Below are 20,000 nucleotides of genomic sequence, written 5' to 3'. Positions count from 1 at the left end.
AGCATACGTTGACAGTGTACGTTTTCGTGAACACTGTATTACGTCGTATTTCAACATAAAATAGCGTGTTAGCACACATACACAAACACACACAATGCATTTCGCTGCTAAAACAACAACTTGGGCTGCTTCTAGGACATTTTGGGTGGATTTTGAACGGTATGTGGGCAGGACGTTTTTTGCAGGCAGGACCTGGCAACCCTGCGCTGTTGCCCGAGGTGCAGAAATGCTCCGGAACAGATCTGGATCCACCATGGCCAAAATAATTGTCATGAATAGCATGAATAGATTCATGCATTATCATTCAACTTGAACATGTGTTTTTACAGTATAGAGTGGTGGAGGGATGACGTATGTTGGCCAACCCGGAAGTGAGCGTCGACCTGGGTTTCCCTTGACAAAAAGCCAACGGGTTTTTCCATTGGATTTTGGATTATTGCAGAAAAATTAGCATCTTTGAAGCACCTCCACAAAAACTGAAAATAAATAAATAAATAAAAATAACTGTGCTCCAAATAACGAAATGTAAACCAATGCAATCTGAATGGGAGTTTTTCTCACATTTTTCCATGCTACACAGAACGAAATGTAAACCCATGCAAATAAAGACTTCATGGTCATAATAATTTAAATATCATTATGCTCCTCAGTGTGTAGGGTGGTATTCTATTTTTTTCAACGGGGCTGCATCCAGTCACTTGACCGTCATGGTTGCTATAGACCAGCCCCTCTAATCCTTACATGGCTCTAAAAACCACGCAGCAAAGGAGCTGCCGTACATTGTGTTGTTTTTGTCGTAAACTAGGGTCCGATGGTTAAAAAATAGACAGATATTCCAAGGTATCCTTAAAAGGCAGCTTGGATGTTTTTATTTTCTGCAGTTTAGACTTCTTTTATAACCTATTTTTGAAAGCAAAACACCAAGCTCAATGATTTAACGAGGCAGGGTTATTTGAAAGAATTTATTAAATATATATTTGTGAGAGGTCATTCCTTCTCCTGAGTTTGCTTCCTATTTATGTCTAGTGTAAAACCCTACTGTCCACAAGCATCACCCCCCCCTCCCCATATGGATTTGGAGAATTGTTGCCACGTCCCAGTGGTGGAGGTATCATATATATGAAAGAGGGCATTCAATTATACTACAATGATCAATTAGGAGGCTGAAGCCCTAAAGGAAGTGATGCAATAGGTGACTGGGTCGACAACATTTAAGTAAACTGTACTTTGAGGTCCCTTATATATCAAAGGGGGTCTCAAAGGACGCATACGCTTCAACCTGTGGCTCCAGCCCTACAGGAAATGACTCAGCAAGTGCTCCATCTCGTTGCACCTGCACCCAGCGGCTCGCTTGCAAGATTTTGGCCTGAAGTTCTTCCCAGACCTACACCCTAGCCATCCAACACGCTTATCTGAGAATCAGGCTTCTCTTTAATAATGACAAAAAGTTACGAGCCAAGGAGATGGAAGAGCGTTATGAATAATTATTAGATGATTGTGTTGTACAATGAAAGACATCAATATGAATGGCAAAATAAGGATGGGATTTTATTTGAACAATAAGATATGTGTTGGGCAAATTATACAGAGGCTGAGATTATAGATTTCATATTCAAAAGGCGAAGGGGTGAAAAAATTTAAGAAATATATTTAAGAAATATAGGCCTCCTCAAAGCCCAAATCATTGATATCATACCCTATCCAATAATAAAGAAATTTGAATTAGAATGGTAGCAATGTCGTGAAATCCTCGTCCTCGTTTTGAACGTCTCACTCATGGCAGATCAGTGTGTTCTTTCTGATTAGCTCTTAATTGAGATCACCTGCCACGCACCCCTATATTAGAGGTGAACACAATGGGTTTGGTTTACTTTTCGCATCGGCCTTTGTCGATGGAGGTTGAGTTTAGTGAGGGTTGAAAGTTTTCGATCTAGATTGCAGATCACTATTGTCACTTTATACAAACTGTAAGTATGCGTTGTTGCGTGTTTGTTTTTGTGGGCATTTGACTGAACAGCCCAGACAAATATTGCTACCAACATGGCACTTCGAAACAGACCACCGCAGTGAGTAAAAGTTATTTTCCTTTATTAATTGTTGACGTTTTTGGGCTGTCTCCTCAGACACAAGCCATCAGTATCCCTGCTCTTTGCACCTTGACATGCATGTTGCTGCTGTTTGTTAACCTAGCTTTGCTGATTTGTATCTTGTGATGTGTGTGTGTTTTTCTTAACAGGTGTTAGATGACTGACAAGATCTATGGGGGGGCCCCCTTTGGGCCCCCCCATACCAACTTAGTCTTCAATCTAGTGCCATGGGACTCCAGTGTCTTCAAAACATCCTCGGAATACATGTGTATGAATGGTCCACCGAAGGGTTGATCTGGAAGCCACCACGGTCCACGCAGTAATCTGCTGCGTGGGCCGTAGTGGCTTCCAGAGCCATCTTTCGGTCTTGGTCAGGATTTGTTACAGTTGCCCTTCAATGTAGCAGGCTACAGGTTTCTGAAGAGGCCTGCTTTACGTAGCATTGGAGTACAAAAGTTGTGCAAAATGCTCATGTAATTGCACTAGCACTAGTAACCTGTAGATTAGCTTAGTTTAACGTCATTCCGTGCTGTCTCTGTCAAATGTGTGGCTTACTTTTAAGTCCACAAGGCCCTCTGGTAAACCACGTTGGAACACCCCTGGACAAGGTGATTAGTCACTGGGTGTGTGCTAAAGTTTTGTTCCATTTTTCACTAGTTGGTTAAGGTTTGGTAGAATTGTTTGGATGCTAGCGACGTGATGGCGTATGTACAAGAGCCTACCGTGGCCATGCCACAGTTGCCACGGCCAGATGGCCTAGTGTGAGTGCAACCTTGATTGCATTTGTATACTGTTTACCATTGGATGTTTATGCAATTTGGCTTAATTCATCCGCAGTAAAGCTGCATTTGACTATTCCAGGGTCGTTTTGTACAGGCTTTCAATTGACCATGTTGACTAGTTTGTGGGAATATATATATTTTTTTTTACCTTTGCTTACAATCCAAATACAAAGTTGTGACCACTTATGCAACTGGGCTGTGAACCTTGCAATTCTAGTTGCATATTTGTACACGCAAGCTTGTCCATTTCTATCGCCATCACTAACACTAGCTTCAGCATTTCCTTGTAGGCCATTAGCTGACTTGTGTATTGGAGCGATGATTTGGGTATTTTAAGATGCTTGAAAACCTAAAATAAAGCAAAATGCGTGTCTGGTGTGCAAGAGCCAATTTGTTGGCTTGCAGTAGTCGAGGAGTTGCCGTAGGTCGTAAGCCATCTGGAGGTTGTGGCAATGGAGGCTTGTGGTAGATCTGCCATCCAAGAAAGGTTAATTCTTCTGAAGCATGATTAATAGTTTAGTAAATTGAATATTCCTATAGAACCATAAAATCCAAGACTGCAGCCAGTAATTTGGATCGCAATATGTGGAAAGTATTAGTCTTCATTTGTAACAACAGAATAATTAACATGACTAACTGGGTTTCTTCCATTTTCTAACTAGGGGGACTTGACTGGTGAGTCTACTAGATTAATCAGTAGCGGTACTTTGCCCAACAGATTTGATGGCATGACTACAGGGTGACAAAGACAATTATTCCCTGCCTATCAAAAGAGACTTCTAAAACATATCTGCTAGAACAGTTCCTATACTTTTTGTATAATTTGGTCATGCTGCAAATTTGCTTTTTGTAGTTGCTCCATAGTTCTTTGACAGCCTCACCTGCTAGAAAAGTCTATTCAAATCGGCTAAATATAATGAACTAAATTAATAGCATGAAATGTTGTCACTCATACTAATGGCAAATACCCTCTTTCAGTTGGTGGTTCAACACTGATGTCTCTCTAGGCTTGAGGGAGAACTCACAAGTAAATTACACGAATGTCCTGGAGCAATTGGGAATACACTTTTATTTAGTCTACCTGACCAGGGACATCTTTGAACTATAGATCACCTAACCCAAACTTTTCACTCTTGTTAGGTTGTCCTTTTCTCTTGTTTTAAGCCGAAAGGGCTGAAATATCAACATTTCAGGTATTCTGTTTGGATAATGTGCAAAACTTGTGGCTTCACTAATAAAAAAAATTAACAAATGTATTTTTCTTAATGTGGTTAAACTATTTAAAGACTTGTATGCAAAATATTTCTGCTCAATTTGTGGTCAATGAAACTCTGAATTTTTTTAATTTGATAAAACGCAACTATGGGTTAAAGGTATTTGCTTTGGGCATCTTTTGATATTTTTAGAATCTAGCTCCATTGCCGTTAGAAATGGTGTCTCCCAGTACTGCAAAGTGCTTCCACAAGTTTAAAAAAGAATGGACAGAAAAGGAACTGCCAACTAAATCTATTTAACATGGGTAGAAAGTTTCCATGGAAGCTCTTGGCTGCTGGTTCCCAACACAGCTCCACTGTTAGCCTGTGACCTTGCGTTTAAGTTTTTTGACTTGTCTTTTTCACAAAAGAGAAATGAACTGGTTAATACAATAAACAAGACATTTCATAGCTCCATTTTGAACTGTTTGTGGATATTGCATTAAATCCATATGCTTGAAACTTTTCAATAATGCATATCAACGTAACAATGAAATAAATAGTTCAAGCAATTTGTGGGACTTGGCTGCTTTTACATTATTACTAATTTTGGGGGTTATTTCAGTCTCCCCAACCTGCAGGTCGTGCGAAGAATCATGTGAATGGGAATATTCTATAAATGTCTTGATATCATCTTTCGTCTCAACACTTCTGCTGCAGCCGCTGTTGAAGCGTATGAGTCCTTTGAGACCCCCTTTGATAAAAGGGGTTCTCAAATGTTGACCCTCAGTCACCTATTGCCTGACTTCCTTTAGGGCTTCGGCCTCCTAATTGATCATTATAGCATAATTGAATGCCCTCTTTCATATATATGATACCTCCACCACTGGGACGTGGCAACAATTCTCCAAATCCATATGGGGGATGCTTGTGGACAGTAGGGGTGTATACTCAACATAAATAGGAAGCAAACTCATCTCACAAATGAGTAATGACATCTCATAAATATTTATTTAATAAATTGTTTCAATTTATAATAATCCAAAATCCAATGGCAAAACCCGTTGGCTTTTTGTCGAGGGAATCCAGGGCGACGCTCACTTCCGGGTTGGCCAACATACGTCATCCCTCCACCACTCTACTGTAAAAACACATGTTCAAGTTGAATGATAATGCATGAATCTATTCATGCTATTCATGACAATTATTTTGGCCATGGTGGATCCAGATCTGTTCCGGAGCATTTCTGCACCTCGGGCAACAGCGCAGGGTTACCAGGTCCTGCCTGCAAAAAACGTCCTGCCCACATACCGTTCAAAATCCACCCAAAATGTCCTAGAAGCAGCCCAAGTTGTTGTTTTAGCAGCGAAATGCATTGTGTGTGTGTGTATGTGTGCTAACACGCTATTTTATGTTGAAATGCGACGTAATACAGTGTTCACGAAAACGTACACTGTCAACGTATGCTTTTGGCGACTGAGTTGGCTCTCAGATAAACGTGTTTCACGTCAGAGGGTTTGGGAGGAAGGGGCGGGCCTTCTGAGAGGGGGTTCCGGGGGTTTCCTTTCCTTCCGGGCGGGAGTTTTGGTTGTTGTAGTTTTCCGGTGGAGCTGTGCCTGCCTGTCCGATTGTGGAATCCAATAAACCTGCTATCAAGCTTACTTCGCCCAATACCTCGCCTGTGGTTATTACAATATCATTAAAAGTTACATAAAGTAACGGTTTAATAACACAAACGCAGGAAACACTTGAGCTGCTAGTTTAGCGAAAGCAGCGTCCCTAGCAACCTGACGTCGTTGAAACATGCGAGCGAGCCGATTAAATCTTCCTAATAACTATAACCCTGCGTTCACACCAAAAGATGCATTTGCTGCCCGAACGCGTTGCTGCCGAAGTTTTGCGGCAAAAGTTGAAATGTTTCAACTCGAGCAGCATTTGCCGCGCCGCAAAATACGTGAACGCGCCCTCCGCCCGTGCCGCAAATCAGAAAATGCCGCGCCGCAAATCAAGTTTTGCTGCCCGTTTTCTCGGCAGCAAATGCATCGGCAGCAAAGCAGCAACGCGTCTCTACATTCACTTTGAATGGGATCACGACGCGCGGCAACTTTTTGCATCTTTTGGTGTGAACGCAGGGTAAAACTAAAGATCAGACACAATCACTGACTGAAGATTATGCAAGTAAAAAGTATATTTCTCGCTAGAAATGTTATTAGAAACACGTTTAACGGTGAATCGATCCTAAAATATTGCATTTCCCATTCAGATAATAAAGATTAATAAAGATCATACACATTCACTGACAGAAGATTATGCAAGGAAAATGTACATTTCTCACTAGAAATGTCATTAGAAACACGTTTAATTGTGTATCTGTCCTAAAATATTGCATTTCCCATTCAGATAATAACGATTAATATGGCTGCGTAACAATTTCACCAAATGCTAGGAGAACGTATCGCCCCCTGTTGGTGCTATTCCCCCATTCATTTCGAATGGAGAAGGACGCGTGTTCAGGGTGACGCTTTGGTCTGGCAAAGCGTGACCCTGAACACGCCTTGCGATGTGGACAAACGTATCTATTTTACGCCTTGGCGTGATACCGGGTTGCACACACACACACACACACACACACACACACACACACACACACACACACACACACACACACACACACACACACACGGGTCACTGTAAAACCGACAGCGGTGTCTCTGTGATCTCTGCTGAAGTCTCGACACTGGCTGTAGACAGAGCCCCCCATTATACAGGTCTCTGTCACTTCCTGAGACGCCACACATTACAGTACCCCCTGAGAGCTAATGGCTTCAGCCTGGAAGATCTGAGGGCCCGCCGAGGGCCGGAGCTCTGGCGTGTGTGTGTGTGTGTGTGTGTGTGTGTGTGTGTGTGTGTGTGTGTGTGTGTGTGTGTGTGTGTGTGTGTGTGTGTGTGTGTGTGTGTGTGTGTGTGTGTGTGGAGGGGTTACGGGGGGGGGGGGGGTTAGCATCAGGAGACCAACATGGGCCAGCAGGACATGCAGAAAAAATGGCATGTGCCTTGCTGTCCTAATTGCCTTTGAAAATGCCATTGACTTGAGTTTATGGAGAAGGCGTGTGTGTGTGTGTGTTTGTGTGTGTGTGTGTGTGTGTGTGTGTGTGTGTGTGTGTGTGTGTGTGTGTGTGTGTGTGTGTGTGTGTGTGTGTGTGTGTGTGTGTGTGTGTGTGTGTGTGTGTGTGTGTGTGTGTGTGTGTGGAGGATAGAGGGGGAGATCTGGCAAGGGAAGGTTCCCCTTTGAGGGGCTTTTGTTAAGCTGGGGTCTGGGTTGTTTTAAAGTCACACATGCATGCGGGAGCATACATACACACACGCACACACGCACACACACACAGTTACTATGCCATCCGCTTCAGAGGTAGGAGGTTGCTAAATGGCAATCAGCTGGGAGCGGGCAAACACAGGGAGAGCGAGAGAAATAGAGAGAAAGAGAGTGAGAGTAAGGCCTGTGGGTGGCAATTTCGCCAGCTTATTAAGTCTGAATGGAATACGGTTGGATATGAAGTTTTCCTTGGCTCCCTTTTAAACCGCCATGGTGCTGTAGAGAGCTAAAAGCATCAGTAGAGGCTGCTTAATAAACTTTAATCCAAGAAGTCTCTCTCGTCACACATCATGTCACATGGACCGTTCACTGTATTTCCTAATTTAAAAGGAAAATAAGATAACTTGCGTTCTGTCTGGACTTGCGACGCTCCAGCTTCTATGTTATCTTAACACCCACTGTGTTTTCCCAACCAATTTGGGGCCTGACCACCGCGGACACAGTTAACCAAGCAGGGGCCACATTTCTGGGGCCCCCTGGTGAAGATGAATGGACCGGGGGCCTAAATGAAGAGGGACGCGTCCACAATGGGCCCGTCTTGTTGTGCTTGTCTGTTAATCATTTCCAGAGCCCCTCTGACTTTAATAAAGCAAGCATCAAAGAGTATAAAAGAACAATTTGGGCTGCCCCAGCTGTGAATAGCAAACCCATCAGGCTGCACAATAGCTCAGTCACGGTTGCCATAATTCAGCTTGTGATCTCGGACACGCCCCCTTCTCGCTCCCCACATCTTTGTTAAACTCGGCACCCGTCAGGCACGCCTATCATTTACCTCTCCCCAACCCTTCCTCGTGGGGCCAGATGGCAAAATCCATAATGCAGGACCCAACCCCAACCCCCCACCCCGACATTACTCTCACAACTGCTCATTATTGGTCAGCCTCCAACACCCCCCCCCCCCCCCAGCCCCATCGCCACCTCCCTCCCCTGCCCCGCCCCCTACACGGCTAATTACACTCAGCTTTGTCGAGCCGGCGTGCGATAGCTTTGCGAATGGGGAGGAGGTGCCAGCACCTGGGGAGGCTACCTGTTGGTCGGCGCCTGACTCATCAGCCCCCGTGGACAGCATCGGCGGGCCCAGCTGGTTGGCCCGCACGCAGGGGCAGTCAGGAGGGGGGGGGGGGGGTTTGAGCTGCTGGTGCGCGATGGGGCAGTTTGTTTTAGGCTTGACACATTCGAGCTGGTTTTTGCTCATACATAAGCAGGGGGAGGGTGGGCCGGGGGGGGGGGGGGGGGGGTATGATATGCATAAACAAATGCCTCCTTCATTGTGTTCTGAGAGACTCGGTTTATCCGCAGGAATCGCCGATCATGCCGCCATTCTTCCCCTGCTCTGTGGCTTTTATAGGTGTGTGTGACTTCCATCCCAGAGGTCTCTCTGTTAGCCAGAACGACGGATGAGCTGGATGGCTTTTGCTTCGAGGCCCTCAAGTCGATATATATCTATATAAATAGATCTGTTTATGTATTGTATTTTATCGTAAGTAGGCCATTACTGTAGATACACGACAAGATATGGTACAATCAACTGACGGCAGGTAAACCAACCGTTTTCCTAGCGTGTTGTTTCTCAGCGTAATTGCCACCAGCCATCGATTTTTCAAAACGCACACCTACGGATAGGCAATGGTTACTTTGAAGTTTGTACGCACCGCGGGCAGCGCAGCTGGAGAGCAATCAGAGTCCTCACCTCCTTCAAATATCAGGGCTGACAAATAACTCATCTTTTGCTTTTCTGTTCCAATCAATATGACACAGGGCCTTTCACACTTTTGCACCGCAACATTGTGTGTGTGTGTGTGTGTGCGTGTGTGTGTGTGTGTGTGTGTGTGTGTGTGTGTGTGTGTGTGTGTGTGTGTGTGTGTGTGTGTGTGTGTGTGTGTGTGTGTGTGTGTGTGTGTGTGGCTGTCTCTCACAGTCTCTCCCTCGGTCACTGATTGCGGTAAACTCCAGTGTCTTGAAAGTCGGTGTGGATTGATTGTGGAGAAGGGCGGGCCGGGGCTCACTGCCCCTCCTGCATCAAAGGCCTGCCACACTGGGGTTGCAGAAAGGGGTCACTTCTGCAGAAACACTTGAAAACAGGCAGGGGTGCACACATACACACACATATACATATACACACACACACACACACACACACACACACACACACACACACACACACACACACACACACACACACACACACACACACACACACACACACACACACACACACACAGACTAGGGGAAAGGGGGAGTATGCCCACACCCAAGGGAATCAGATAGGGTCTGGGGAAATTTGCCGAAAATTGTGCCATTTAGATTTTTTTGGGTTGGGAGGAGGGGGAACGAAAAAAAGATGGGAAATATTAAAATTCTAATGCATATTTAAATAAGCACTTTGCATTCAGCCGCATTTATCAGGGAAATGAAATGTTAAGAAAAGAATGGGCTCAGGATGAAATTAATATGGATGTGTGTACTTTTGGTGTATTCATGAGATGCAAATGTTCAAGAGGGATGAACGACACGCACTGATCGGGCCCTCTTTCTATGTCCATGGGGTCGTGGCTAATTGTGTCTTTGTTGTGCAATCAGCCAGAGTTTGCTTTGGGTTTTGGTGGCGGTGTGAGTGTGTGAGTGGGGTGCAGCGCAGCACTTTGTTTAACTTCCTCCGGCCACGGGGCCCCCACCATGTAACTTGAGGGCCCCTAGAGATCAGCTAATCCTCAAGACTGAAAGCATATTGGACCCTTCACTGTGCCATTTAGCCTGCAACCTATTTGACTAATCATACAGCTTTTGGATATCAGAAGAAGCCCTATTTAGATGCAAAGATGGTAATGCAATATGCATACGATCACATCACAATCTAGCATAACAAATAAATAACGCTTCATTATGAATAAGGCGATTTGTATAACCATTTTATGGCATAAGTTGAGATGGCTGCAAAGAAAACTCTGTTTTATGATACAGCAATGGGACATTGGTTTGAACTGTCGACAAATGTTACTTTTTGGGTATCAAATATCAGCATTTTTGTTTTGAGCATTGATGCCGTGCAGGCAGGCAGAGGTTCAATATCGTTTTTTCTGACAGGAGCCCTCTGAAGACTACTTTGCCCATTAACAATGTCGATCTGCTTGATTTTGGGGCCGGGATTCTGAAGTCTTTGAAGTGGGCTGTCAAGGCGTCGGGATGAATCGGGAGGAAACCAGCTCCAGGGTGTTTCCAGGAGAGGAAGTTTGTGAGGCCTAATTGGACACAGCACCCCAGAGCGATGCAGATGATCACTCTCCTCAGAAGGGTCCGGTCTCCCTCTCTCTCTCTCTCTCTCTCTCTCTCTCACTCAAAAGCGATCAACATGCTCAGCGTAGCCCACGGTTTGGAAAACACCAATTATCGCCACTTTGGCATATGGGCAGCCATACGCACCTCCCCTAAAACTCTGCCGTCGGACTGTGCCAACTGCCAGAGTCTGCCACAGCGTTGTTTGGTTGTCAAAAACACTTCCAATTACTGGCAACTCCCCCCCCCCCCCTGCTTCCCTCCGTTGGAAGCAGAGGAAGGAGGCGCTCCCGGCAGGAGGAGCAGAACCGTTGGGGAGATCGTACACCTGCAGCCTCCATGGGGGGTCCCTGGCCCCAACCACCGCGTCCCTACTCCTTCCAGCTGGGAAGGAGTTCTGTATGTGTGTGTGTGGGTGTGTGGGGGGTCCGTGTGTGTGTGTGTGTGTGTGTGTGTGTGTGTGTGTGTGTGTGTGTGTGTGTGTGTGTGTGTGTGTGTGTGTGCGTCTGTGCCGACCCGATGGTTCCTAGAGGATGGGCGGGTGATTATGGACCGAGGGTGGGCTAGGGGTCTCCCCCAGTGGGGCCAGGGCTCCTGGCCGCCGGCAGATGTTCCAGCCCTCAGCCCTGTGATGGCTGTCTACCCAGCGGCCCGTCACTGTCCTCGCCCCCGCCCACTCACCCTGCACCCCGGTGCTGGCCATCTGAGTGCAGGTGCTCCCTGTGCCGGTGCCAGTGGTTTCGGTGGAACTCAGACATCAACCACGCCTGATGATGGTTGACTCTGCCCTGGAGGTGCAGATGGGGAATGGAAGGAAGGTGGGGGGGGGGGGGAGAGAGCAGTCACGGTGCTCACATGTGATGATGTGGTTGTCATCACTGTTGGTGAGGCTGTTGTATGCCAACACTCCTTGGCCCAATGTGTTATGTTTGGGAATAGGGGTGGGATCATTGAATTGTTTTTTCTATCTGTTCTCTTATTTAGGTCAGTTTTTTTTGCATGAATTGTGCCAACAAAGAACATCCGTAGAATACAAAAACGAACTCATGAAACATGTATTCTTCCTGAGGTTCGGTCACAAATAACTTTAATGAATGTCATATTTTTCTTTGCTTCTGCAATACCGATTCACTATTAAAGATGCAGAGAAGATATTATTTTATTTTTTAAAGGGGAACCTTTTAATGTTCATATCCCAAGGAGATAAATAAATGAGGTTCTGCACTGAATTATTTTAATATAAGAAATGTTTTGACACAACCGCATAGACTTTAAAGATTTCCCTGGTTAATTGGGCACCAACGTAGAAGAATGTCTGAATATTCTCCATTTCTCTCCTGTGCAGAGATTTTTTGAACGAATATCTTTGGTATGGATATGCATGATTAGCACAAAAACCCAGTCGAAGGTTGGCCTGGAGTTGAACACCTAAAGTCAGTTATTTGAGAACTTTCTTAACAGTCTGAAATGACCCTTGACCAATGCAGTCTAAAGCCTTTTGTTCAGTAGCTAATACTTAGGAAATTACGATTATCCTTGAGTGTGCACAATGGAAGACCAAAATTCTCCTCGGACAATGAACTATTCATTGAGTAATTGCTGCTCATTGCAATCAAGTGCAAGTTGGACAGAATGCTTTAGGCCATTTTGCCGGATAACTCTCGAGCTTGCAACAAAATATTGATACTTAATTTTTTTTTCCATTTGGTGTGTTGACAAGAACCAACGTTTAAAATGCATAGAAAAGGAGGGGGACAGTGGAATTGTTTTGTGAGTTTATGACTAATTTGTTATTGTTATCCGGTGTCCCTTGTCAAAGCGTCTTCTTTGCCCGGCCAAAGGGATCCATCATAACATTATTTGACAAGTACATGAATGCATACAACATGAATAATAATAGCATGTTAAGGGAACATTGCATTCCACAATTTACATCACATAATCTCTTATCCAAATCAGAAGAATATAGGTTGCAATTCAAAGTAATAGCTCTAATAAGATGTTTTCAAAGGTTAATTCAATTAAGCCTACAATGAGGGACTAGCCAAGGCAAAAGGGAATGCATTAAAAGCCTGAGGCCTGCAACACACTATAATAAGTTTACTAGCAACAAAGGTCACGCGATGTATAACAGTAATGACCTGTAAGCATCCATCAGAGCATTTAAACGAGCAACTAGCATCACATTAGCATTAGCGACAAAACCACATTGAAATGGCTCATCCCCTAGGCCCCAATGTTAATGGGCTTGCATGAAATTTGGTTACCACGCTTGAAAAGGAGCATTCAACTGTCGGTAACAAAACTTAAGCAGACGTGAATAAAGGATGAGGTACAAAAAACAAAATGTGAGGAGGAAGAAATGACACTAGGTATGACATGATTTTTTCACCAGGCTTACTGCTGATACAGTATGTCCACAATGCATTGCTACTACAAACATTGCTACAACAAATAACTTGTAAACATTGCTTTATCAACACTGAATAATACTGCAATTCATTATTTCTATGTTGTAATTAGTTCAATGCTTTGTGTGACATCATAAAAGTGAGGACTAACTTTGCCTGTCTAGTGACTACTTTTGAACTTATTGTTACTTGGTAGGCCTACTGCTGCAATGCTCCTTGAGGTAGATCCAGCCTTTACATTTAATTTATAAATGCTTGGTAAGGCAATACCAAAGAATTGCCGCATTATTTTCACATTTCTAAAGTATTATTAGCACATTGTAAATAGTTAAGTTGTAAATCCTAAACTTTTAAAATGTTTTTGTAAACCATTATCTTAAATCATTTATATGATTATTATATTACGATTCATATGTTATGATTACTAATGAGAATTTGTGTCTGAAAATGCTTTATAAATGAGGAATCACTTTTTACTGTTGCTTTTTTAATAAGCTAGGCAAATATTTCAGCTTGAAAACACTTCAAACCAATACAAAGACACAATATTGGATTTATTGACAAATTATAAAAAAAACATCCATGTCTCTCTAACTTAGCCCACAGTCATTCCAACACTTTATTTAGAGCCACTGTTTGAAATAATGTTGTGTATTCATTCAGAACACGAGCTGAGAGTGATTACACAGAGTTACGAGTGGCTGAAGAGGACTCGAGCTGCGCAATCATCTCTGGATAACCATGCATGTCTTTATGGTGGCTCTTCAGGACTGGTCCTCATTATGGGTTATTCTCTATGACAGGCATACACACAAAGCCAACTAGGTAGGCCCTGCACAATTGCGACAACATTGCGACCACAGGAATCATGATCAAGTACTTATCGTTTGAACCGCTATGTAATTACTGGCCGACGGTTTTGTTGCAGTTGCTTGAACTTTCTTCAGTTTTACTTTGTTTTTATCTTTACAACCATCGTCCATCGAATGGGTTTCATTTGTTGTTGGAAATTTTGCTATGACCAGTGTGTGTGTGTGAATGTGTATTTGTGCCTGTGTGTTGAACACCTTTGACAAGCAACAGTGAAGAAGTACGCTGTATTTCTATCTCTTTATCTTTGCACACACTCCCCCCCCGAAATCCCCTACAAAGAGGTTTAACTGTTTATTGGCCCTTGTGGCAATCACACTGTCTTCTTAGTGATTAGGGCTTATTCCAGAAGTAGTAAACAACTATGCTGCGACAGCCCCATCAATTTGAAATGGTCTTACTTAAAGAACTACACAGTTTAATGGCTTTCCCTTAACTACAACTTAAATGTCCTCTCTTAAGAACCAACACATAGATGGCCTTTCTGTTAGACTCCTAGACAACTTCTGCTGAGATTTGGATCGCAGACCATAATGACTATGCATTATCCATCCTCAGTCTAGCACAAGGGTTCCCATACCCCCGTGCTCTTCCCATATTGAACGCGCATTAGCACCGTACGTGTGTCTATCGCTGGCATGGATGCCCCATGAATAGAGGAGCCCTCTAAAATGAGGGTGGACTCCATTGGGAAGACGCCAGGGGACGGAGGACACGGGGACGTGTGAGGGAGGGAGGGGGTGGCGGAACGGAGGTCGTCACGGCGACTTTGTTCAGGGGGACAGCTCCCATTGTGGAGGCTGCCGGGCGGCTTCCTGATGGGCTGGGCCGGGCTAATGGGACACACACTGGGTCTGTCAGTGGGACGTCCCGGCACCACAGTCTCCCGTCCTGCCTTGGGGGGCGCGGCGTGCGATGCGTGTGTCGTTGCAGGGACAGGCAGACAATAGCTAACCATATGTATGCTTTGGGCTCATCAGTGGTACACAGGTCCATTATTTTTGTATTGTTTATTGTATTTGTTTAAAGAAGGTGCTGAACACGAGGGGAGGTGTAGTAGACAACACTACACACGTGGTGGATAAACATTCAGATCTTTGCTGTTGAGAGAATTACCAAGTATGTTTTATGCGAATGCAACTGAACTTGTGTTAGAGAAAAAAGGTAGCAGGGATAAATGTACAAGGATCATGAAATAGATTTTTTGGGACAAGCTGGTTTTTCTGGCAAGATATGATGTTTGGGAAACCCAACAAACATTCAGACATCAAGCTGAAAGAAGATCATGTCTTGATACAGTGGCAAAGCCCGGCAGCCAGATCAGAGCCAATGTTGGTTTGCCTGACATCTGCCCGGTACTTCACAGAGTGTGCCACTGTCATTCTGTGTGTTTGTGAATACTTGTATTGAAGACCCTGGTCGGCAGCGACTCTCTATTCCCCCTCCACTATTTCTCTGGCCAACTCTGACCCCCCTGGGATGATTATTAATGTAATAATTAAACATTTATTGCCAACAGCACCTGCTCTAACCATCTCTATTTCGGTCTCTCTCTCCCATTCTCTCTCTCTTCTGGATCCCCAGGGACCCCTCTGCAGAGAATGAGAGAGAGTGAGAGAGAGAGTGAGAGAGAGAGGGGGAGGGAGGGAGGGAGGGGGTGGACAGGAGGAGCCAGGTGGGAGGGGTCTGAAAAAATGAGCAGCAAATCCGAAACGAGTGGCACACACTCCCGGATTCTTTCACACTGGCGAGAAGGATTTTTTTTGCATGCGTCTGTGTGGGACGTGGTGTGAAGTTATGTGCTCCAAGAACAATAGCACCCTGGGAGATCAAGAGGCAGGCACAATCCGATGCTGGGAAGGAGCTCAAGGAGCAGAATGACTGAAGATTCCTGCATCCTTTTAACACATTAAAGCAACTCGTCCATTTTCTGTGATTTTTTTCAACAAACACTCCACTGGCTTTTTGGGGGGAGTTTAACACATTGGAGAGATTTGGAGAGAGAGAGAAAAATACACTTCTTTCTTTTCTTGAACTTTCTGTATTTTTCGGTTCCAGTTCATTGACCACAGAGGACACCAGTGAAGGAGTTATGCCTCAAACGCGTTGACTCGCTGAACTTGCAAGTAAAAAATTTAGGACACGGAGAGAGTGCGAACAGCAAGTGTGAGAAAGAGATCGAAATAGAGGTGTTGGTAGAGGGGACTGCGGCTGCCTCTCTCCACCGGCACCGCAGGGAAAGCGAGGCGGCAAGATGCTGCGCTATCTGCTGAAGACCCTGCTGCAGATGAACCTGTTCACGGACAGCCTGCGGGATCACAACGGAACCGACCCGTTCCTCAACGGCTCCATGCCGCCCTACAACGGCTCCATGCTTGACTGGGGCAACTTCACGGGCTTCAACGGTAAGGGGTTCCTCACCTCAACCCCCCCCCCCACCCCCCCACCCCCTCCTACCCTAACAACACCCCTCCATCACCCCCTAACCCATCAGCCCCGCTCTCCTCTCTCTTTCTCTGGGTCACTCGGCTCCGGAGACCTCCTTTGGTCTTCCTTTGGCTCACAAATTCCAATTGTACGTTTTGACAGGTTCTGGTCCGCGGGGCGCATTGGGTTTTTCTTTGAAAGGACTTGAGGCACTAAAACAGGCGGGGAATGGAGTCTTTTGTAATGGTAAACGGTGCGACCGGGCAGAGCAAAAAAAAAAAGGGAGAGCTCATATGGAGTTGTCAAAAGAGCATGTGCCTGTGATCTCTGCATGTGATGGGAGGACTGTTTCAAATGTCTTCTCCTCAGATCAGATCAATGACAGATCTCAAAATATTACCAGTCTAAAGAAAAGTGTGGTTGAAAAATGTGTTGAGAGACGTATAGATAATTGAAAAAATAATAATTAAAGAAATAAAAATGTTTAAGACACCTTCAACAACAAATAGGAAAGTCTGTAATTATTGGGTAAGCATGACTGAGGACAGTCATGCCCTAGTCAATTCAAAGTGATACGAAGAAGGTGGTGAGATGAAATGATTGGAAGAAACACATTTTTTTATTATGCTCACAGCCAATGACACAGTGCTTTGTGAGAGAACTGCTTCTGAGACATGAGGAGTATAACGCAACACAAGTTCACAAGTTCCACCACCGAAGAGTTACTGTGCTCAGCCATCAGGGTTTGAGAAAGCCGCCTGCTGGGAGAGGAGACGGAGAGCTTCCTCACATCTCCTGAACTTCACCACCGCCAGTGGGAGAGAGACAGATAGAGAGACAGAGAGGGGGAGAGAAAGATAGATGGAGAGAGGGAGAGAGAGAGAGAGACTCGCACACAGTGAGAGTCTTCTTTCTTCATGTCATTGGCACATAGCTCAATCTGCCATCGAAAAACAAGCATGGAGAACCCTCCTGCTTGGCCCTAGATCTTTTGAGAGAAGAGAGAAAAATCCACTGTCAAAGCTGTGTGTGTTTGTAGGATATAATATCTGTGTGTGAGTGTTTTTGTGTGCGTGTGTGTGTGTGTGGGAAATGGGTCTGAATTGTTACAATAATGTGTGTTCATGTCTTTGAGTGTGAAGTATACTGTGTTAGTTTGTGTGCACTACCAGTGTGATGGGATGCCCCTGCTGTTCTTTGCTACTGAGAGTTGTGATGTGTGTATTTGGGTTATATATATGTGTGTGTGTGTGTGTGTGTGTGTGTGTGTGTGTGTGTGTGTGTGTGTGTGTGTGTGTGTGTGTGTGTGTGTGTGTGTGTGTGTGTGTGTGTAGGTCTGTGTGTGTGTCTAATCATGTGTGTGTGTGTGTGTGTGTGTGTGTGTGTGTGTGTGTGTGTGATCATGCGTGTGTGTGATCATGCGTGGGTGTATGTGTGTGTGTGTGTGTGTGTGTGTGTGAGTGTGCATGTTTATAGGGTGGAGTTAAGGCAGGGGATCACCTTGATGTGCTCTCTAATGAGCACCCTGGCTTTGTCTGCATGTCACTGCATACCAATGAAGGCTGTGGTTGCACGTGCACGAGCACACATACACACACACACACACACACACACACACACACACACACACACACACACACACACACACACACACACACACACACACACATACACACACACACACACACACACACACACGCACACATGTACATGTATATGTAACACGATCAGTAAAATGAATATGTTGGTGGGTGGTGGTGATGTCCCCTTTTGTGAAGGCTAGAACTGTGCCTGGTCACTATTGTCCACCTCTTTATCCTCACTTCCTATTGTCCTCATCCATCCGTCCTCCCAGCCACCCACCCCCTCCTTCGTCCTTCCCTCTTGTCTTCCATCCTTCCATCGTTCCACCCAACGGTGCACTGCCTGCCAACGTCTCCCACCGCATCAGGCGGACGTCAGAGAGTTCCTCATGGATGCCACCGCTGTGGTTTCTGCATTGTGTTCTGTACGTGGCACCCTGCACGTCAGGCTAATTGCCTTTCGATGTGGATACCGTGTGATGCTGCGTGAGGGTTTTTAGTTATTTCTTTTACATCCTGCTGGTGTAGCCCTGGGTGCCGTGCACACGCTCACACGCTGGGAGTCTGTGTGAATAAGTTTGGTGCTGGAGTGTGTTGTCGCTGTGTACAGAACGAGTTGTAATATTGTAATCGCCTTTCTTTATATTTGGACCCCCCGCCTAACCCTCCCCCCCCCCCCCCCCCCCCACCCACACCTATACACAGACACTCACACACACACACACACACACACACACACACACACACACACAGACACACACACACACACACACAGACACACACACACACACACACACACACACACACACACACACACACACACACACACACACACACACACACACACACACACACACACACACAGACACACACACACACACAGACACACACACACACAGAAAAACACACACACACAAACTCACACAATTCCCCAATAAGTCGCTTATCACAGCGGAGGTGTGTGGGCCGTAGCAATAAGGCAACGTTTACGGCCTCGCTCTTTCACACTTCCTACCATCCAGCGTGTCTGGCTCTCCCTCTCTCTTTTCTCTCTCTTTTTCTTTCTATCAGGCGCTCTCGCTTTCCATTCGTCTCTTATCGGCCTGCTCTAATGGAGTGCAGATTGCTTGTTCCCGTCGTCAGATCTATAGGGGGCTCGGCGAGAGTGTGAATGCGAGCGGAGACGAGGTCCAATTAATCTATTGAGGAGAATCTCACTCTCTCTCTCGGCGGAGTATCTGCTCCTGATTTAGACTCAGGCGGGCAGACGTGCCTCCCTTCGCCTCGGCTTCATATTCTCCGAGACCACGTCCCTGGAGCTCATCGAGGTCTGAGGTAATCCCGACCACATGCCTCCCCCGATAAGAACTGATAGCCGGCATCGATACAGTTGGACGTGGGCGGGTCTTAAATGAGGGATAGTGGAGGTGCCGCGCAGAAAAAACCAAACATGCGACTGCGCTGTCACTCGATCGACTGCGATCCATCGACCGTTGGTTAAGGTGAGACAAAAGTATTGAGTTCGAGACTCTTTTACTCGACTCCCTGTTAATGAGGCGTGATTGATTGAAATTAGCCGATGAATAGAACTAACAAATACACGCTTGTTTATTGAGATAAATAACAGACAAAAAAGTCCACCTACATTGACGGCATGCGCGTTCACATTTTTAGGATTGGCAGTAGTGTTGTGTTTTCGCGGCTGGATACCAATGCACGCAGATTGCAACCCTTGAGCAACTCTCCCTCTCTCTCTCTGATTGAGACATAGCGAGCTGCTGTTTATGTGCCGATGTAACAGCAGGGGGTTGGGTGCGGTGCGGGGGAAGCCAGGCGTGGAGCTCAATAGCTGGGGTGGTGGTGATGGAGGTGGTGGTGGGGATGGCGGTGGTGGGTGGACAGCTTGCATGGGTCACCACCACCACCACCACCACCACCACCACTAAGCCCTCTACACCCCATAACCTCCTGCCCCCCACTCCAGTGCTTGGATTAGCTCAA

The 20,000-nt window shown here is 45.5% G+C and overlaps 1 protein-coding gene across 1 annotated transcript in view; it reads left to right on the top strand.

The window, feature by feature from the left end:
• The first annotated feature begins 15,728 nt into the window (after positions 1 to 15,728).
• Positions 15,729 to 20,000, top strand: part of robo3 (roundabout, axon guidance receptor, homolog 3 (Drosophila)) — a 96,045-nt gene continuing 91,773 nt past the window's right edge. Inside the window, exon 1 of the mRNA XM_060056485.1 lies at positions 15,729 to 16,394. Within this exon, the coding sequence (XP_059912468.1) occupies positions 16,244 to 16,394 (151 nt within the window). The 5' untranslated portion in view covers positions 15,729 to 16,243. The remainder of the gene's footprint in view (positions 16,395 to 20,000) is intronic.

The sequence above is a fragment of the Gadus macrocephalus genome, chromosome 7, assembly GCF_031168955.1.
Source record: "Gadus macrocephalus chromosome 7, ASM3116895v1".
NCBI classification, from domain to species: Eukaryota; Metazoa; Chordata; class Actinopteri; order Gadiformes; family Gadidae; genus Gadus; species Gadus macrocephalus.
Note: the sequence above shows the minus strand (reverse complement) of the source record. Positions and strands in the feature narration are given on the sequence as shown.